At 35.4% G+C, this 23,136-nt stretch overlaps 1 protein-coding gene across 1 annotated transcript; it reads right to left on the bottom strand.

Annotated features, from left to right (window-relative positions):
• Positions 1 to 1,872: 1,872 nt before the first annotated feature.
• Positions 1,873 to 22,016, bottom strand: LOC149779771 (NFX1-type zinc finger-containing protein 1-like). The gene is made up of 3 exons (XM_089940628.1): positions 21,928 to 22,016; positions 10,731 to 17,781; positions 1,873 to 6,276 (listed from the first exon to the last, which is right to left on the bottom strand). The coding sequence occupies exons 2-3, from the start codon at positions 17,494 to 17,496 to the stop codon at positions 5,768 to 5,770; spliced, it is 7,275 nt and encodes a 2,424-aa protein (XP_089796754.1). The 5' UTR covers positions 17,497 to 17,781; positions 21,928 to 22,016; the 3' UTR covers positions 1,873 to 5,767.
• Positions 22,017 to 23,136: the final 1,120 nt, after the last annotated feature.

The following is a 23,136-nucleotide window of genomic DNA, read 5'->3' as shown; positions in this document are numbered from 1 at the left end:
TTCATCTTTCCATTATTGAATCATTTGTGAATCATTTATCCTGTGGTTTTTTTGTGTTACTGAACCAATTTATTCGTATTTTTATTTCCATCTTTGAATCTGTGCGTTTTTTGTTAAATAAATCCAATATTTGGATTATAAATACGCACACATCTTCATATAAATCACCACATTAAACCATATATATCTCTGTCGTCAAAACGTGTTCTGTTGTCAATCCGATATATCCCACCCGGTTATCTTGTTACAAGTAAACTCTATTATTTAAAGAGTATTTTATTTCTGAATTCTAATTTGAGTATGAGGCTGTTATCGAACGTCGCCTTTTACAATAATCAACAATATAATTACGAGCAATATAAATTTTTCAAACAATTAAACTTTCCAATACATTAAATTAAAGAATTAATCCAATGTTGTCACCGATCTTAGATTGAGCTCTTACTTTATCGTCTTAAGATTATAAATCACTACTCTATATAGAAAATTGTATGCAGACGGTAGCTTACCTGTAATGAGACAAGCCCTATTTGAGTTCTGATGAAACGGATTAAATTTGGCAAGCAAATCTTCTCGTTTCTTATACAGTTTCTTAGGATGCAACAAAATATGGTCATATATCTTAGTTCTTGTGTTTCGCCAGAATCTCAAAGTGAGGCTTCATCGTTTCTTACCGACTACCATCTGGGTCTATGTACGTCCTCAAATAGATTTTTCCATGAACACATGAAACCTGAGTGATATACTCGGCAGAGTTCTAAATTTGCCAACTTAAGTATTACACAATGTGTAGGATTTCACAGAGAAGCAAAATCTTTATTGAAATAGAACACCTTTATATTACAAGAATAGAAAATTGTTTTTACTACAATTTAATGAAATATTCCAGAATTATTACCCCAGTAGCTTTTGATGAACAGTTATTCGTAATTACGTTGGGCAACAACTGATAACAATCTTTGTGTGTGTAACATACTATAATGGCATTTTCACCTCTAGGGATCCAAGTTTGACTAGAATGTTGTTCTGAGTACAGCTTGGAGAAACTTATGTAGGTAATATACAGTAACCTTATTGGTAGTATGACCCTTGACTCTGGAAATATACTGACCTTGTACTGCGAACGTTCATACACACTGTAGGAAAACTTATCCGATTTACATCATCATTTGAACATGCTTTCGCAATAATCAAAATAACGAACATTAACCGAAACACATTTACATAGTACAATGGACAGTGGCTGAAGTTAAGTGTCCCGCAAATTCGATATTTTACACTGTTCGGCCAAAATACATGTACATCTTCAATTGTCCGATTAGGAGTCGAAACAGTCGCTGCTGCAATTGTTATTTATTTTTATTCATAATTTCCAAATTAATTATGAACGGTACATCAATTTTAGATCAAAGTTGAATAGAGAACAGAATCAATATTTATGTCTGTCTGGAAGAATCTTATGGATAAAAGCAGGTATTTTTTTATCCTGTTCATTATTTGTATTATTGTGCAAGCTGTCTTCCGGACACAGATTGGACTCGGTGACTTTCCGTTACGATAACCATCTCTATCACTAATCATTGAACACCTAAATGTGTCTAACCACCATTTAAACTGCAAAACCAGAATCTCAGTTACGGTCATAAAAACTTTTAACCTCGAGTGCAAATTTCCCATCATGCTTTGACGCATAGAAAGGATTTAAATGTTCCATTCCTCCTTGATATGTTCCACTGATAATTCTTTATATTAATGCAAACGTGACAGACATTATGGGTGGTGAGTGAGGGAATGGAGGGGGTTGGGGGTTGGGTACGTTTTAATTGATCCCCAAGACTTGGAAGGCTCAACAAAAAATACTGAAAACAAATGGAATATAGGTGCTTTTTAATTAGCAATTTTTTTTAAAAAACTGGGTCAAATGTTCACTTTATACAACTTTGTAATGAGCATGAGGCTGAAACCACCATCACCTGAACTACATTAAAGAATAAGTTTAATATTTGGACTGCGTGCGTAAAGAGGGGGGAGGGCAAATCCGTCTCTCAAACGGAAGCAAAAACTGTTGAATAATATTTTATTATAATTTTGTGTATGTTTTTCTTTGTCTCCTTTGAGCGTCATGTGTACAAGAGAGGTCACATGTCTGAACGTCGGCGTCGTTAACTTCTGGAAAATCTACAATGCTTTTTAAACTGGAATTACGACTGTAGAGAATGTGGACTTCTTTTTGGCCCCAACTTCATTCAAAACATGAAATTAGTCTTATATCTAGAGCCTGTCTAGGTGCAAGGTGATTTCAGCCATTCATTCAAATAACAGATTCATCTTGTCTTTACTATGTACAACAATGCTACAAAGTACATGTTAGAGTAAAATTGTTACAACTCTGTAGTCTTAAACTTAGTAACAGAAGGAAGTGAAACCAACATATTTATTAAAATGAACAAATAAAGGCATTTCTCTTAGTTACAATGTGAAAATTTAAGACGAACGAACAGTGTTGTGAATTAAATCCCAGATGATCCTAAAAGTTATAACACGTCCAAAACTGTAGAGTGCTCCGAATGAATTCTCTCTTTCTCTCTCTCTCTCTCATACAGTTTTTTCATTCATAGTATTATTTATTATACATCGTTAAAATGAAATGATTACATTGTCCTCCTCGTTGTTGCTGTAAACCAACATTACATTAATATAGGTTGTAACTATATATTAAATATCTATGCGAATATCAGAAAAAGTAGTGCCTGAGGGCGGGGATAAATCATTATATATTTTTCTATTCATACAGGTATAAACCAACACAGTTCAAAAGGGTTTGACCAATCAGATTGCTAGAAGTTGTAATGACGAAAGAAAAAAGTAATTATTCGCCATTCTACTTAACAAATTTGGAAAGGAAATATGCTAAGGTGCAAGACAGGATAGGATATCACAATTAACACTGCACACAAATAGACATGAGCCATTTAGAGGAAACTGGTATCAAATATTGCCAAATGGATTACGAAGGAAAGGCTTGCATAAAAGTGAACCATAACAATTAAAAATGCTTTTTAGTGATTTGAAATTTATTAAAAATATTTCCTAAAAATATTTTTAAGCGGCCATCAAACAATATTTATAAAGATATGGTCATAGCCTTGACAGATGTCTGATAATAGCACAGAGCATTGGGAAAACTGAAAATGAATTTGATGGCAGATCTGTAAAACGAATGAAATACTGGAATCGGGAAACCGCAAAACAATCCAGAGTAACTGGAGAAAAATCTTAATTCGGTGTTATGAAACCTGTAATAGAGAAACTTGTGTTGCCGTGTTAATAATATTTCAATCTCGTAGACCTTATGCCTACAAGAGATTGAAAATGGCAATGCTTTATTTGAAAAGATTTTCAAAATTGATAGTTTTGTTTGAGCCGCAAAATGTAATCAGAATAAAAAATACGGTTTTAAAAAGACAATATATAATATCTGAAAAGCGGCCGTCGTAAACTATTTAAAAGTATCAACACCAACTGATTTTGACAGTTTCAAAGTACCACGGGCACACACGCGTAATAAACAATCTGACATACACTGGGCAATCAAAACAGCTAAAATTTCAATCCTAGTTTTGACTGTGCCTCATATTTGTACCCAAGAGGTACAAGCCAATAACTTCCAAAGATACAAGTCGGGACCAGGCAATTTACAATATGTTGAGTAAGATTGCAAAACCTGGGTCAGGTGAATGGGGTCAAAGAAGGCAAAACATATGACATTCACATAGGAAGATCACAAACAATATAACTCAATAAATATATCTCCAATCTTTGAGATAAAATAATAATTATAAATAAGCTTAAAAACGGTGAAGCGCACGCGCGAACGGATCGAGTTTTGAAATTAGACTTTGAATATTTCTAGACTATTTCAAATATAAATAATTGTAAAAGAAATATAATTTCGTAACACCAGTTTTCTAAGAATTACATATTACTCAAATATAATCTATGGCATAAGGTGACAATACAAATTCATAACTTTTAAAACTGTTCTGGTCCCGATGGTAGGATTCGAATACGAAAATGTTCGGTAGAGAGTCCTGCTTTCTAACCACTGAACTACCGCGGCTCCCTTCTGTATCATATATACAGTAAAATTTGGATTGCGAGAATAATTCGTTCCGGAAACGTGCTTGTAATCCAAAGCACTCGTATATCAAAGCGAATTTCTCCATAATAAATAATGGAAACTCAGATGATTCGTTCCACAATCCAAAAATATTCATATAAAAATGATTAATACAAAATACCTTTTTATATTTTTATTATTTAAATTTAATCGTGGCTGGTGTGAGGGAGATGAGAGAGAGAAGAGAGGAGGCGGAGGAGGTTTATTGTGTAGGATGACTTTCACTGTCACTAACGGAATCACTGCTATCGGTTTGTCTCACTGGAATCTTTTTCTTTTTGTGCGACTTTAACAAGGAACCTATCCAATGACACTTGCTTTTGCCTCCTTTTGAGGATTTCGCGGAAATGTAACATTGCCTTGTCGTTAAACAGATTCATCGCTCGCATTGTTACAGCCTTAATCGGGTGGTGCTTTTCTACAAAATTTTGCACTGTTTCCTACATTTATCACATCTCCCAAATATCATTTAAAGTGATGGATTACTCCGTCGTTTCTCCTCCTCCTCAAACGAGATATCCTCCATAACCTCTTGTTGTTGCTCTCGGTGCAGATATATCAGTTCGTCAGTGGTCAGCTCCTAGCCATGTTCCTCCACCAGCTCTTGAATGTCGTCCTCATTCACCTCCAGTCCCATGGTCTTCCCCACGGACACAAAATAAAAAAAAATGCTTTTAGGCGCACACACACGTGGTGGCAACACTATAGTAACAGCATACGCTCGCACGGATGTTGACTATACGAGTGAGGCACGCCGACTTATAATAAGCATGGGAGACGATTACCCACAATACCGCAGCGAGAGAGAGAAGAAACATCGGCTCAGTTGTGATCACGTGACGCTCCGCAGACGAAGCGTAAACGTACACTCGTATTGCAGGACCTCGCTCGTTTATCAGGTTAAAATTATTTTAAAAAATTGCTCGTCTTGAAAACACTCGCAGACCACGATACTCACAATCCCAGGTTTTACTGTATGCATGTTAAAATTTACTTCAATATACAAAGTTCAGACGCCTTGTAAAACCTGTGCCTAAAACAAATAAAATGTACCTGTGAAAGTAAGTTATTTACAAGAAAGGTGCTTGAAACAGATATATGTAGTATATGCATGTAGTGTGCACAGAGCTTCTTTAAAGAGTACACTACATATATACAATAACACACCCTCTCAAAACTGCGAACAATCGCTAATCATTATCTGAATACTCTGTATAATAGTCTTTGTCTCAGGCATTTCATCCTTTTTATGTATATCGTGTACAATATAATACAGGTTGCATCTATGCCATGTACTGAAATGCGCACACTTTATGGCATATTGAAATTTCAATAAATAAAAACAAAAGTCAAATGCAGCAATACGATGGACTCATTGGCGAATAGGATATTTTGGGATAATAGTGTCGGCTCAGAATGTGGGACTGATAAGAATATGTTGCACTTATTTGCGAATAGTATGTTCTGCTGTGGAGTGCGACAGATTCGGATAATATGTTACATTTGTCCGTGATTACGACGGACTCACTAGAAAATATGTCGAACTTGTTGGTACATACAACGGACTCATCGGGTAATAGTTCGGACTTAGTTCGGTGAATACGATGGACTCGTCGGAGAATAGCTCGGACTTGTCGGTGAATACGATGGACTTGTCGGAGAATAACTCGGACTTGTCGGTGAATATGATGGACTTGTCGGAGAATAACTCGGACTTGTCGGCGAATACGATGAACTCTTTGGAGAATAACTCGGACTTGCCGGTGAATACGAGGGACTCGTCGGAGAATAACTTGGACTTGTCGGTGAATACGATGGACTCGTCGGAGAATAGCTCCGACTTGTCGGATAATAAGATGGACTCGTCGGAGAATAACTCGGACTTGTCGGATAATAAGATGGACTCGTCGGAGAATAACTCGGACTTGTCGGTGAATACGATGGACTCTTCGGAGAATAACTCGGACTTGTCGGCGAATACGATGGACTTGTAGGAGAATATGACGGACTGACTGGATAATATGCTGGACTTGTTGGTAAATATGTTGTGCTGACTTCTCGAGTATATGGTGGACAGACGGGTTCAGATTTGTCTCCTGAAATGAATAAGTAACAGAGACATGCTTTCACCTTTTTTGCAGGATTTTTCAAGGAAAATAAAAATAAATATATATGTATTTTGCAAACACATTTTCTAATAAAAATGTTTTATAGAATTAAAGCCGCTCTTACTTGCGATTTTGAAAACATCATCGGACAATTTCCACAAATTTCAGAAATGAATAAAGACAACCGTGCACTTAAAGTCTTAAGGGATAAAACAGATTCAGATAACGACTTTACTGCAATTGATCTTTTTATGATCGGAAAGTGATTGTATGAATATAGGGTAGGGATCTCAATAATTTTCAAGTTATGCTCTAGGTTATAATTCGCTAAGGATAGAAATGTACACCAGGACCAACGTCAGTCGCATTTTTTTTTTCTGTGCTCAGTTAGCAAACATGTAGCTAAGCGAGATTTCAAAAGTTTACAAGCTATGACCAAATGGCTAAATCACTATCCATGCTAAATATATAGAACAATATAGGTGTTTTCGTTAGAGTTGTGAAAAAGAAACATTAATAAACGTACAATCTCAGGTGTAAGTAGGTCATAAACGTATAAAGAAACCTTAGGTGCAAGTGGGTCATAACGTGTGTGTGTGTGTGTGTGTGTGTGTGTGTGTGTGTGTGTGACTAGGATTTTTAACGTAGCTTTAACAATTTTGCAGTCATATCGCTACGATGTTTGCAGTTTTGCAGTTTATAGTGATGTCTAGCACTGGGGCATCATACCGCAGACATGTAGCATGATGTCCCACCCAGTCACATTATCCTGACACCAGGCCGACCAGACCAAACATTAACCTCTTAATGCTGAACGCCTAGCGAGGTAGCTGTTAGTAACATTTGTGTAAGTTTTTGGTATGATTCGGCCGGAGTTCGAACCCACGACATCCCGCTTCCGGGGCGGACGCTCTAACCACTAGGCCATCGGAGCTGTCGTCATCACGTATAAAGAAACCTTAGGTGTAAGTACGTCATAAACGTATAAAGAAAATGAAAAAACAGAGTAACCGTGAGTCAGTCCAAAAAAATATAAGACAGAATAAAGTGCTATTAAAAATAGAAAAAATGGAGGTCATAAATATATCTTTTTCAAAAATTAAAAAATAATAAAATATTACGGTTATCAAAAGAGGTTTATATTCAATTGCTCCTGCACTTGACAATTCGAATTTCCAGATGCTCCACATTAAATAAAAGCAGCTCTCTAGTATGTCGTAGCTGGTTTACATATACCTAAACTAATCACTACGTACAAAACTACATGCAAACACTGTACTAAATATGCTTAACTGTAACTAATTTCTGTTTATGCATATTGACAACGCATGCCGTTAGGCATCAATGGCTACTGTACCTACTTATGCAACAAGATATTGTTGCAGGAGGTGTACGTGTGTGTGTGTGTGTGTGTGTGTGTGTGTGTGTGTGTGTGTGTACAGTAATGGTACAGTAGTGTATGTGTGCAGTAATGGTCCAAGTAAATTTATCTGTACATGTGATACACAGACATTACTTGTAATGATAGTTAAGTGAAACGTGTAAAAAAAACAACAAAAAAAAAAAAACAAAAAACAAAAAAACGTTGGACATAAAGTCCAGCAGTGGGAAAATACATATAATGATTTTACTCCCTCCTCTCTCTCTCTCTCTTATATTTAATATTTAGTATGGTACGTACGTTGTCAAAAACCAGAGACCTGCATACGTTTAAATAAAAAAGCAGAAGAGAAAGGACTTTTAAGAAGGAATGTAATCAAGACAGTCGTGGAAGTCAATGTGTTATAGCAGAACATGTCAACATACTTCCTTCTATGGAGGCAAAGGTATGAACTAAGATAACACTATATATACTATTAGGATCATTATCTATATAAAATTCAAAGGTGGCATGTTTGCAGAAAATATTTACCCTTTATTGTGATGGGGGATTTCAATCACGACGAAATTAAAACTTCTAAATTAAAAGACATGATGAATTTAAAAAAATTAGATGCAAAATGAAAGTAATTAAATGATAATGTTCAGCATTCACCAAACAAAGCAAAATAAATTTGAAAAGATTGGAACTTCTTCATCGAAAACACATTCATGTCCTAACTTTCTTACTGTTGATGGCGAAGTCGTTGATGACTTTACTAAAATTTAAAATATTTTCAATGATTGATTTTGGAGCATTGAGTTAAGCACTGACTTTTGATTCAGCACTACCTAATGTATGTAAAAGGATGTTAATGAAGAGTTATTTAAAGAGAAAATAATAAATGATTTAAAGAGAAAATTATATATAAAATTGAAAAAGAAAATTATAATTATGAAAAAAGACAAAAATAATAAATATGATTTAAAGAGAAAATAATAAATATGATTTAAAGAGAAAATTATATATAAAATTGAAAAAGAAAATTATAATTATGAAAAAAGACAAAAATAATAAATATGATTTAAAGAGAAAATTATAAATATAATTTAAAGAGAAAATAATAAATATTATTTAAAGAGAAAATTATAAATATAATTTAAAGAGAAAATAATAAATATAATTTAAAGAGAAAATAATAAATATTATTTAAAGAGAAAATTATAAATATAATTTAAAGAGAAAATAATAAATATAATTTAAAGAGAAAATAATAAATATAATTTAAAGAGAAAATTATAAATACGATTTAAAGAGAAAATAATAAATATAATTTAAAGAGAAAATTAGAGATATGATTTAAATAGAAAATTATAAAATAATTTAAAGAGAACATTATCAAAGAAAGAATTAAAAATATGATTTAAAGAGAAAATTATGAATAGTTTTTAAAAAGAAAATTATAAATATGATTTAAACTGAAAATTATAAATATGAATTAAAGAGAAAATTATAAATATGATTCATAGAGAAATTATAAATATGATTTAAAGAGAAAATTATGAATATGTCTGATTCAAAAACTAGTGCCGTTGATAGCTTGACGGTGAATCTCTTTTAAATGTCAATAGACTACAATGAACAATGAATTTCAAATCTAATTTACCTATAGGCACAGCTACTTTTGTAGATCAGCAAAAAGAAGCAAGAATTACTCCTCTTCATAGGGCAGGAGACTAAATCGAGTGCCGATAATTATAAACCTGCATCTGTACTAATTATTGTTAGGAAAATTAAAGAAAGGTGTGTTTTCAGTTAATTTTATTACATTTTATGCACACAAAATTAGTAGATTACCCCGTGTCAACCAGACTTCCGTGCAAATCATTAATGCGAGACAGCGCTCACTGGTTTGATTGATCAATTGTTAAAGAATATTGATGACGGGAAATTAACTAGAGCTTTATTCTTAGACCTATGTACAGCTTTCGATTCGGTTAATTATACAATTTTGCTAATTAAAGTATAGGCAAATAATGCTGCACAACTCTATTTCGACGGATTTCATAACATGATAATTATATAATGTCTTCTCAACATTCAAAAATGGATGCCAATTATGAATTACATTATTTTTAATAAAGAATTTTATCATAATGTTTTGAAGTTTGTATGAAAGATTAGCACCATGAGTACACGATCGAGTAATTATTTACATCCAATAGTTGCAGCGTGATGGAAAACCCTCTGACTCTAAAATAAGGTAACTGAAAGCTTTGTTTACTACTAGAAAATAGTTTTAAAAATTCCTGTAATGAATGATTTTAAACTTACTTGGAATTGCTTATTTATAATATTAATATTTGTTTCCTGTCTGTTGTTTGAAAATAAAGTGCAAGCTCTGTACATCTGAAGCAATAATGTACTGTACACGATTATGAATTTTATACAAATAATTACCCAAAGTTAATGCTGAAAAGATTTTGCAATTCAACTGCGAAGAGAGAAGAACCAGATATATCGTCACACAGCACGTCAGCAGATTAGTATGTAAACAGCTAGTTCCACCTTTGATCCCAAGCGAACAGCACCAACGCATCAACGCAGATCAGCAGGTGCTGTTTGTACATGGTTGTGCGTGTATACATAATATATATATATATATATATATATATATATATATATATATATATATATATATATATATATATATATATATATATATATATTATGTACGCGGTATCAATGATATACCACGAGACGTATACATTTTTCCAACGAATGGTATATTATTAATACATATTATACATATATTTTATTTATACCACATATAAGTTTTCATTTTTTATGGGAGATAAAACTGACAGCCATAACAGTGCACTTTAGGGGAGTGAACTCCTCACAACCCCTTACATGTACGCTCAAACAAGAAGCCTCGTTTCCTTTCAATGAAAAATTTATACATCTCGTGGTATATCATTGATACAGCGTACATACCACACACACACACACACACACACACACACACATATATATATATATATATATATATATATATATATATATATATATATACACTTACCGTTTTTGTCCCTGTACCATTGGCCTTTTTGTGAAAATTCCCTGGCCCTTAGTATCGTTATATTTTCTTCCTCACATATGCCAAGTCTAGACTGAGGGTATTTGCTCTCAATGTGCTTCAGTTCTTTTTCTATCTCTTCACCAATTTGCACATTCAGCTTCTTTCCGCTATTCAACTGCTCCTTCACCTTCTGTGTCCACTCTGAGTCAGTTTGAAGCATATTGTCACTTTCTAGAATGTTGTATATGAGGACTTCAGCTCTAAGGCTCAGTCTCACTCTGGTCAACTCCATTTTAAACTCTGACAGTTCCTGGTCACTAAATCTGAATCTTCTACTCAGAGTCCACTTTTGGAGGCCTTCAAGTTCTTTCAGCAGATCGTCTCGCCTTTCTTCCAGGATGATGTTTTGGTATTTGGAACTAAGATCTGCAATGATTTTAGCAACGCTCAAATAGAAGTTGATTTGGTTGTGTACTGCAGTAACCTGGGTTATGGTTTTCATTTTACCAATGCATGACAGAATGACTTTACGATCATCGAAGTTTTCTACTCTGGCAATCGAGTTTACCATACCAACTTTACTAGATCCATCTGAGACGAATTTCCGTTTTACACTTTCAATTTCTCGAATACATTGTTTGATAATATTTCCATATCGTTTCGAGTAAAGAATAGGCTTTCTACATTTTGGACACACTTTCAGGCCTATGAGGTTTTCTGAATCCTTGTTATCCATATAGTCATCCAGATAAGGAACAGCAAAGATATGTCTGCAGCCCTCAAGTTTGTAAAACGGGGTGTTTGGATCATCTTTCATGCCAAATGAAATGTCGAAATGAGCACTATCCTCACACTCTCTACAAAAGCATTTCTCGCAGTTAAGTGCAATGCACTTGTGTCCGCAAAAAGGTATTACGTTTCTACAAGGGACATTGCACCTGTCTCTGTTGCAATCTTCGTAGCACATTCGTGTGCACTTAAAGCCACTCGGACAACGTCTTCGACATTCCCACTGACAAGGTTTACTGCAGATAATGCACGTCTCTGCGCATTTGTTGCTACATTGACGGTGTTCACATATATTCATGCACTTATTCGTACAAGGAGGACAAGCCACTGTGCAGTATGACTGACAAATATGTCCACAAATCAATACTTGCTCACATTTCTCTCTGCATGGTCTGTGTAGTCGACCCTGATGACATTCGCCACATGTACCCGAGCAAAAGTGTCCACAGTCAAGCAATTCCATGCAACGAATCTTGCACAGGTAACGGTTTTGATGTGAGCATGCTATCTGACACTCATGGCCGCATTTGCCTGTTACCTTGACCAGCTCCATGCAATCTTGTTCATTGTTACATACCTCGCCGCATCTTTTTTGGCATTTATGGCCACATGGTATTTGATTATCGCACCTGACATCACACTTCACTTCATTGATATCATCACAGCACTTCTTGATCTTTGTGTGTCCACATCTTGGGAGTATTACTTCAAGATTTTCCGTACAATCTTCAATTGGTTCGTAGCAAAGCTTGTCATGACAGTGTCCATTCTTGCAATATTTTTTGCAGGGCTTTTTGCAGGGCATTTTGTGATCCAGGTCATAATTATGGCATTTTCTACTGCATGCATGACCACAAACCATGCGATATTTGCAAGGCAGACTACAACCTCCATCCATATATTTCTCAAAATCTTGTGGAGTCGTGACAATCATCTTGTTCTCCTTGTGATTGGAACACTTAAGTTCAAGTTGTTTTCCACAATGACCATTGGCTTCTGCCTGTAAAATAACCTTATCCCAAATAGCAGAAGCTTTCCGCAAGCATGTCATATTCCCAATTACATACAGACCCTCCTGAGCCCTTGACAAGGACACACATATACGGTTGGCAGCCTTTAGATATCCAATACGTCCGTGCTTGTTGCTTCGGACCAGTGACAACAGAATGATTCGATTTTCTTCTCCTTGAAAGTTGTCGACTGCTGTAACCCTAACTTCCGGTTTCTTCTGAACATTTATTGCAACATTTTTATCTTCTGGAAATATAGTAGCATCATCAAACTGCTCGGTGACTGAACTCATTTTCAAAAAAATTTCATCAGTCTGTTCCAATTCTCTAAGTTTTTTTCTGAGCAACTGTACCTGATCTTTGTACATAGACAGCACGGTTATCTCGTGTTGATTGTACCCTTGTAAGCGAAGGTGCCGGTAAAGCTTTACAATGAACTCAGCCTCATATGTATTGCTGTGACTTAGAGACTCTTCGGCATCATCTTCTTCTTGTTCGTGTTCTATGAAATACAGATTAGTTGCAACACCCTTGACATCTGAATATTTATAAACAGATTCGTGGTTGCTCAGGGACTTGTAGATATGTGGTACAAGCAATGAAGCTATCTCCGGACGCATACGATGTTGATTCTCCAACCGCTGATAACATATCCCGCTGCGGATGAGTCGCTCAAACAATGATACATCAGTTTGGTGTGTCCGAGCTAAACTGTAGTCATTATAAGCTGGCCTGAGCTGTTGGTGATCCCCGATCATGATGAGGTGTTGACATGCAGAGGTCAAAGCACCCAAAATATGTTGTTCGAATACCTGGGCAGCTTCCTCAACTATGACTATTGGCGGCGCTACCTCTTGTAGGGTACGCGTGTAACGGGTCGCTGCAGTAGTTGTCATAGCCACAATGCGAGCGTGTTTCATTATTTTACAATCCAAGAGACTTCTTGCTTCACAGTATCTCCTAGAGGCAATGTCATATTCCATCTCATATCGATGGAGTCTCTGGCACAGAGGCAGTGTCGCTTCATATACCCAGTACCTGTACAATCTCCATCTGTCAGCCGGAGGCAATAGCCAAATATCCCTTAACATCGCAGTTTCTTCTTTTGTCATGCGGTCTATAACAGAAAGTTCTTGTAACATACCTGTTAACAAATTTCTGGTTTCATGTTTCTTAATAAATCGGTAAAATGGATCATTAAGTATGATATTCTCACTGATTGCAACAACTGGTCTACTTGCAGTATCATTTTGAAGTGTGAGGGTGATATTCCATCCATCATCCTCATCATCTAGTACTCTTTCAAAATCTTCGTTCACAATGTCCTTCTCTGTCATGTAATCTGAATGCAAGGTTTGTTTATGCTGGCTCTTTGCTACCTTTCTACTTAGAAGAGAAGGTAAATCAAGCCAAAACCATAAGATGGATCCATTCATTGGCTGATGTCTTTCTGTATAACGTCGTTCCACCAACTGATAGTACATCCAGCTCGGAATGAGATCTAACTCTCTGAAGGTCTTTTCATGTACGATACATCTTTTGTAGACATTAATAGACTCCTTCAGATCTTTAACATTTCTTTCTATAGATTTCAATTCAGCATAATTTGCTCTGCAAGTTCTGTTACTGGACCTCTGCAGCCGTCTATGTACTTTTAGTGTAAATTGGGCAAAGTCTTCCACTTCGCATCTGGATCCAACTCTGACAACGTCAGTTTGTAAACAATTTTCCATGAACGACGTATTCAGTAGTAGCTGAAGGAACTGATCGAGAGCGTGATTGGTATAACTTACCAGCAACATAGGAGCTCGTTTATATCCTCTCCAAGCATGTGAGTTGGAAAGAAGCAGCTCCGCTATTCGTATTCCCATTGTAGTCTTGCCAGTCCCCGGTGGACCCTGGATCAATGAGATTTCCTTTGTCAGGGCCAGCTTCAGTGCATGGTACTGGGAAATGTCGAGACCTAACTCAGCGGATGATGGCCATGTTGTTGTATCTTGAGGCTTAGCTGCCTCGATGTGTTTGCTCGGTACGATTGCGCAGTCTGTGTACCTTGCCAGACAAGTGAAGGATATTTCTTCACACTCCTGAAGGTATTTTGGATGCATTATGTCAAGCGTTTGCCCCGAGAGATATTTCCCAAAGGGAAGCGTGCAATTCCCATTCTTAAGCCCCAATGCTAATTGTTTTAGCAGGGATAACGTGTGTGAATATGCTTCATAAAATGCACGACTTTCAAGAAGAACGTAAGTTTTGTCCACATGATTAACAATGTTATTATTTTCAAGAAACTTCACAGATATATTCCCATCTCTCAAACAATCTCTATTGACCACAGTTGCATAGTACATGGTCTTAAAGTCGTCATGAGAAAGGCATAAGAGAGAGCCAAACTGCAATACAGAGGGAACGTAAATTCGTCCTTGTACGTTAAATTCTAATTGTAATTTCCATACAGTGCCGTTGTCAATATGTGAATCTGTTGAAATCAAATGCACTCGTTCAAATAATCTTACGTCTGAACTTCGGAATCTTGCCGTGGATTCTCTTTCTCTGTGGTTGATATAGTAACGTATCCCTTTGCAAAGCGGTCGAATGAAATCCTCTCTAAACAGGACAAACATGTGTGAGATATAGTGCCGATCACTGTTAAACTTTTGCCCAATTTCGTGCTTGGGTATATCGATTCCTTCCCCATGTCTTATGGTCTCAATTGTTGGCAAAATTGAAAGTGTTTCTGCAAAGAACTCTTCCCGTAATTTTTCATTTTGTTGTTTGTCCTGCAATTTACATTCAAAGCTATCTGATATAACTTTTAGCAAAGTAACATGTCTGTCAAGCCTTCCATCTTTATTGTGATGTTGAGTGATGCTTTCAATTAATGACCTTGCAATCGATGTATGATCTTCTTCCAAATTCACTGAGTCTGTCATCGTTTTCATAATGGAAAGAAGTCCTAAGAGAAACTTGTCTTCTAAGACATCCTTTACTGGGTTTGTTCTGATAATCTTCAGACTATTGATGATATCCTTTCTTTCGAAGAATTTCCTTCTTCTCAAGATGTACATCACCTTCTCTCTGCTTGTCGTACAAACTTTAGTTTGAGTACATTTGACTAAGATGTCAATTAATGACAAAAGCTTTGGGCATTCTTCCTCATTTCGAAGATATTGGTCGAGTTCATCAGCTCTCGTGGCCAAGGTATTTGCTATTTCATCAACGTCGTGGCGGGGTTGAAACAGATGTGTAAGTGTTCCTAAGAACCTCTGCTCGATACTTTGTCGATTTTTTGTAGAATTAAACTGTCTGTCTTTCCTTTTATTTTTTGATATGACACTGATATCATGTTGATCTGTCGAACCATATGTGTCTGAAACCTTTCTTTCAAACACAGTTTCCTTCCTCTGGAATTCTTCGGTATGAACATTATGACAGCCCCTGTTTCTAGTAGAAGACAATGGCCTTCCGATATTTATTTCTTTTTGATCTAGTATGCGGTGACATCTTTCCTTATATAAAAAGTGTTGCATGGGCTCATCTTTTTCTAGTATCGCGCAACAATATTTGCTTGAATATCTGTCATCAAGACGATTACCGTATGATGGCAATATGGATTTGTTGTCAAATGGTTTGAGATGTCTTTTCCTTTGAGGCAAACTTTCTACTTCATCTTTCGTATGATTACTCAAGGTATCAGAGGACGTGTATCTGGAGTTTTTACATTTATTCTGATCCTCTTTTGGCAAAGTGTCAGGGGATGAACAGCAAAGTCTTTTGTAGGATTTGACAAATGTGCGTGTTTGGTCATGACGGCCTTTTATTTTACACTGGTTGATTCGTATTTTACTTCTTCCATTCAGGTCATGCGAAGTTCGTTCATTTTTAAATTTGGAAAACCTGTTACTTCTTCTATCTGCCAATACGTCCGTTCCTAATATTGACATCTGATGGGCTCCATTAGTGAACGATAAGGTCGTTTCTCCTGACGTGTTGCTTTTGTAAAGTGAATGCCATTGGATGTTGTTCATATTTTGTGAAAGATTAACTCTCCGTCGTTTGCTTTCATGTTTGTCTTTCGCTTTAGTTCGTCTTCTTTTCCTGGATTTTACACTTTTGGTGTCAGAAGCATACCCTTCTGATGTCGTTAAAATTATATTTGGCCGACTTGGTGCATCCTCGTCGATCTCTCCTTCTTCTTTCATTTCATCGCTCCTGGATATGTCACTTTTTGTGTCAGACCAATATCTTCCTGAGGTCGTGATAATTATATCTGGCTGAACTGGGACATCCTCATCGATCTCTCCATCTTCTTTCATTTCACCATTCCTGCTTCTCTCTTGCCCAGCCTCGGAACTTTCGTCGTCGTCTTTGATCGAGTCGTAATCATTTTCTGATGAGATGGAGTTCACATTTGTTTTTAGTCCATAGATGTTTTGCGTGGTCTTATTCAAACGTTTGGCATCAAGGGCATATTTTTGTGAGGTTATTGAAAATTCCTTCGGTTGAATTGATACATCTTCCCCGAGCTCTCCTTCCTCTTTTATTTCGTATTTAGAACTCAACTCTCTGCAAACATTTGAATCTTCATCCATGTCTTTCGTCGAGTCAAACTCTCTATTCAATGAAAGCAAATTAAAGTCACATAGTCGATTTACATTATTCGGAATTTTGTTCTTATTGTTTTGCAGTTCTCCACATGATGCACCAGCTAAAGGCAACTCTTCAAAATAAGCATGTGATTCATATATCATAGTATCAAGATGCTGTCTCGATTTGTGACAGTCACCGTTGTAGAAGCCCCTCTTTGATATCTCGCCATCTCGATCGTAATTCGAATCATCATGGTCTGATCCGTCATTTTCAACATTAGGCTGCACTACCCTGTCCTCCGCAATTAGTCTCTTGCTGTCTCCTTTCCAGAATTTTGCACTTTCTCTGGAAATTTTCTTTTTGGTAGTTTCGCTCATGTCATTATTAGTAATCTTAATGTCGGAATAGTCAGTTCTTTCTCGCAGAGAAGCAATTTGAGTTTTTGCCTTATCATCACTTTTCCCAGTTGTTCTCAAAATTTTGCTGTTTTCAGATTGTTCGTTTCCCCAAAGAACAATTTATCCTTTACGATTAATAACGGCCTTAAGGTGATCTTTTTCAGAGCATCTTTTTTTTTTCTACTTAGAGGTGCAGCTTTTCTGCCCATCAAGTTTTTCTTCTACTGTCTGATATGCTTGTAATCTGCCATTAGGCTGATTAACCTGTGGACAAATACGAGAAGAAAAATTATCTTAGTCCATTTCTTGTAGAACGTGTTGGATAGTAATAAAGAAACTGGTGTTGGATTGTAATCAAAAAGCGGTATGTTCGATATTACACAAAAAGTATGCATTTCGTACTACTCAAAAAGTGATGTTTAGTAACAGTCCCTGAACAATAGAAGAGTTTCTGAATGTCAGATATTTCCAGTCACTGACGGACACGTCGTCCCCGAGGAGGGGTAGGGCGAATTTTCAAGCTGCAGAAAGAAAAACAATTACAAAACATGGCTTATAGTAGAAAAAATGGTTCAGTAATGTTTATTCTACCGAAATATATAACATATCTTTACATCTGATAAGATTTAATAGTCTACTATACAAAATATTTCAGATCGGTACCCTAACGGGATATATTGTGGCCGCCATTATGCCCCATCAATGACACACAAATAATTTTTTCTGTCGGCATACATATCTGAGATATTTTGTTTACTCCATTCCCTAAAGACAACAGTTTCGACAGGCAGATATAAATTTATTAATAAATAAAAGCTTTAAGTACATTTATCAGATATCACTGAAGATGTTCATACAAAAATTAGATAAGTTATATTACAAGCGTGTACAAAGGCCATGTTGATGATTAAGATATTAGGAAATGGCTGTGCATAAAATTTAAATTGAAACTCAATAAATGAGTTTTTAAAAAAACTAAATAAACAACAGAACATCTTTCAGAACGAGCATCAATAGCTAGTTTGATGTTTTCCTAACACTTTTTTGAAATAAAACAAATAAAAAAGGAAAATATCAACATCAACAACAACAACAGCAACATAGAAACAACAACAACAAAGAAAACAACAAAATTAAAAATAGAAGCTAAGAAGAAAAGATGAAAGCAAAATAAGTGACCAGATTTTATGCTTTATAAAACTGTAGCATTCTAGATATAAATTTTATCCTAAAAATGGGTTGATATTAGAATATTTATTTGCCGGCTGAAATTAACAGTGATAATTGTTGAGTGTATGAGGATTCGATGGACGTTACGCTAAGAACGGTAACTCTACTAGTCTTTACCGAAACTGTTGCTTTCTTCTCGTTAAGTAGACGATGACTACTATTATACGATTAATAAACTAAGTGACCAGTTGGACGTGCTTAATATGTTACTTTTAATTGGACGTGTTTAATATGCTACTTATAATTGGACGTGTTTAATATGCTACTTTTAATGGGACGTATTTAATATGCTACTTTTAATGGGACGTGTTTAACATGCAATCGTATATACTCGCGTATAAGCACATTCGCGTATAAGCCGACCCCCAAACTGAACAGGTATAAACACTAAAAAGTGCATGACCGGCGTATAAGCCGACCAACAATTCCAAGACGTCTCAAGATCCACGAGGTAGGTTCTAAATGCATTGATTTAGGCAAACTCATATTTATTTAAAAAATACTCTTCGTGAACATGTAAATTATGCTAGTTATGTGCCTTGTACATTTAAACGTGCGTATCTTTTAAAAAATATTACCTCAATTTGTAGGATCGCTTATATCATTGAAAATGAGTAACTTGTGAGCACGTGATTCAACGTAAATGAAGCAGCTATTAAGAACTAGCTGAAATGTTATCTGGAAGAATGCAATTTGGTTGAATCAATAAAGCAAAATTTGCATCTAATGCATTTGTGAATAAATAAGGATTTAAGTGACGCTATGCACGCTTTGCACTGTGTAAGTACTGTACATTATAGTCCAACCTGGTCTCCCGGGTAAACTCAACCGGCCTGCGAATTATGAAGTCTGTATTTACCTTTATTTAATTTCGTTTTGGAAAAATCAGAAAATATGCACATGCAAAATAATAATAAAATCAATCATAGTAATTTATAACAGTTTAATAATTGTCAGGTCACCGAAAGTTATTTCTTTTTACATACCTATGTGTTAGGACATGGAAAAAAATAGTTTTTCGTGTCCCAAGATTTATAGCCATTACAGTAGTCAACAAAAAGACCTAAAAACTGTTCAGTTTAGACATTGGTCCGCAGATAAGCTGACCTACCTACTTCCAGGCCTTTATTTTTTCCTAAATTATTTGGTTTATACGCGAGTATATACGGTAATTTTAATAGTATCTAATAAATATGCCCAATTGGACGTGTTTAGTATGCAACTTTTAATGGACGTGTTTAATATGCTACTTTTAATGGTATCTAATAACAATGCCCAATTGGACGTGTTTAATATGCTACTTTTAATGGACGTGTTAATATGCTACTTTTAATGTTATCTAATAACGTGTTTAATGTTTCTTTTAATGGTATCTAATAGCAATGCCCAGTTGGACGTGTTTCATATGCTACTTTTAATGGACGTGCTAATATGCTACTTTTAATGGTATCTAATAACGTGTTTAATGTTTCTTATAATGTTATCTAATAGTAATGCCCAATTGGACGTGTTTAATATGCTACTTTTAATGGTATCTAATAACGTGTTTAATGTTTCTTATAATGGTATCTAATAGCAATGCCCAATTGGACGTGTTTAATATTCCACTTTTAATTGGACGTGTTTAATATGCTACTTTTAATGGGACGTATTTAATATGCTACTTTTAATGAACGTGTTTAATATGCTACTTTTAATGGTATCTTATAACAATGCTCAATTGGATGTGTTTAATATGCTACCTTTAATTGGACGTATTTAATATGCTACTTTTAATGGGACGTGTTTAATATGCTACTTTTAATGGTATCTAATAACGTGTTTAATATGTTTCTTATAATGGTATCTAATAACAATGCCTAATTGGACGTGTTTAATATGCTACTTTTAATGGTATCTAATAACGTGTTTAATGTTTCTTATAATGGTATCTAATAGCAATGCCCAGTTGTATGTGTTTAATATGCTACTTTTAATTGGACGTGTTTAATATTCTACTTTTAATTGGACGTGTTTAATATGCTACTTTTAATGGTATCTAATAACGTGTTTAATATGTTTCTTATAATGGTATCTAATAACAATGCCCAATTGGACGTGTTTAATATGCTACTTTTAATGGTATATAATAAAAAAACTTCACTTTCCAATATTTAAGGAAAACTTAACTTTAACGTTTTGAAATTTAGGCACTGTATCTGACATAATGGCCACTATCATCATCATCATTATTTGCTCCAAAAGTATAACAAATGCAAGAGAAATGCACAACATAAATCAGTTGCCTTAATGTCGTTTACTGAAAAGCAGAGAGGAGGTACTCACTAGAAACATTCTAAAGATTATGATTCAAAAACTAACTTTTACCCCTCAAGGTGGATGTAATTTGGAAAGAAGACTGCATTTAAATTTTCCTTAGATTTGTGAAACGCTCATAACATTAATGCTGTAACAGCATCATTTGGTTTCTTTCTATAGAGAACATCACTGCGAATGTAACACATTTACTTATTATCTACCAAATGATCGCATGCCTAATGGAAGTTTTGACTTTCTGGCCATTTCTGTTCAGGATGGCAACGGTTTATGCAATTTCTTCTTGATGATAAGACCGCGACCACTTTACTAATTTATGGTAACCAAACCAGGTTTTCATTGTTTCCTTCAATTTTTCTTTCTCTCAATTCTCTGACATTTGACGTATTCAAATTTATTTCGAAAAGAAATGTAGGTACCTAAATCCGGAGATTGAAGAACCCGAGCGCTGTTTTGACATGTTGGGGAAGATTCAGACAGACCACTGAGGAATGTGTGTGGAAAAACAGTCATCATTAATATCGTGTAACATACATGTGTGACTGTTTTAAACTTTGACCTTAAATTTAAACTGATTTTTTTGTCGCCCCAAAGGAAAAGGCCGCCTCTAAAGGAAGAAAAAAAAAAAGAAATAATTCAGGAGCTTAACAAAAATTTCTTTTGAAAGTTGTCATTAAATATTTAAAAATGTGCCAGTATTCGTAGATTCCTTTGTAAAACAATACATTACTTTACTGTACTGTTTCGGAATGAGGGTGACATTGGGGGACGTTTAGATAAACACAGATGGGGAGGAAGCGAGCATAGATTGTATGAAATTCATAGGCTGTACGTGAATGTATGCGCGTCTTTATAAATACTTACTGAAAATGAAACTCAAAGTATCTTGCTGATCCTATATCTCTACGCAGTCTCATCTCTGCCTTGTTTCTCCTGGAGCTTTTATTGTGTTTGTAAATAGGCAAATTGATTAGCAAGAATCAAAACTGAAAGTAGAGTTTCGTACCTTCACCTTAGTATCACGTGCATGGTTTGACGTAACTTCTGACTACAAGGGGTTGGCATATCATTTTCAGAAAATTGGGTGTGTGTGTGTGTGTGTAATTACCGACATTAGAAGAAACCCCCAAGTAAACATACACTCATTACAATGATATCTGATATTAGGAGTACTTCCTAATATTTCCTCCTAATTCACGTGGTGTAACATGTGAACATATTTAAATATCAGAGTTTCGGGGATTATTAAGCTTACATCCTTAAACTCTTTGGTCATCTAGATAGACCCGACATCTTAGAATGATATGATAACAAGTTACACATGTGTGTGGAAATAATTTTGCCTTTATTTCACCACCTGACTGACGATTATCTTTTATGAATGAATCAAGGCTGTCGCCGGGAAGACTTTCTAACAGTAGACATGCATGATTATTCTTTATTTTATTGGTTGTACAAAATTACTATATATCCCTGACAATAAAGGTTCCCAGTCACGTCGTCGCATGACAACAAAACAGTTCCCAGTCACGTCGTCCCATGACAACAAAACAGTTCCCAGTAAGTCGTCCCTGGCAGGCTAAGTGCAACTAGCGGAATTCGTTTATTGGTTTATTGTTAGATTCCGAGCGATATACACAAGGTACTTGGTCTACTTGATTGTTAATAAACAACCCGGAATTGTAGTACTACCGATTTTACAACTAAATAAAAACTAAAGAAGTCGCGTTAGATTTACCGTGAAGGCTAACATAAAAAGGGGACAGGGAGAAAAAGGTCATTATGTAGGTTAATTATATAGAAAGCTATGTATGCGTCAGTCTTCAAAGTGACGTAAATTTAGCGACAAATCCGACTATACATTGCATCCATTCATCAAGGATGCTGACTTTAAATAAAATGTTCTCCTTACTTTCTTTTATCTGTATTTTGGCTTATATGAAATTTGCTTTAGCATAGGTAATTCAATAATTAAAATACCTCAAGGGCTTTGAAGTTGCTGCGGTTGGATGGAATAGATGCTTCACGATAAGGTCAATAGCAGACGAAATTCTGGACTTTTTGACGTTTGTG

Source organism: Sinohyriopsis cumingii, chromosome 17 (assembly GCF_028554795.1).
Source record: "Sinohyriopsis cumingii isolate HCF-2022 chromosome 17, ASM2855479v2, whole genome shotgun sequence".
Taxonomy (NCBI): Eukaryota; Metazoa; Mollusca; class Bivalvia; order Unionida; family Unionidae; genus Sinohyriopsis; species Sinohyriopsis cumingii.
This window is presented reverse-complemented; position numbering and strand designations above follow the sequence as displayed.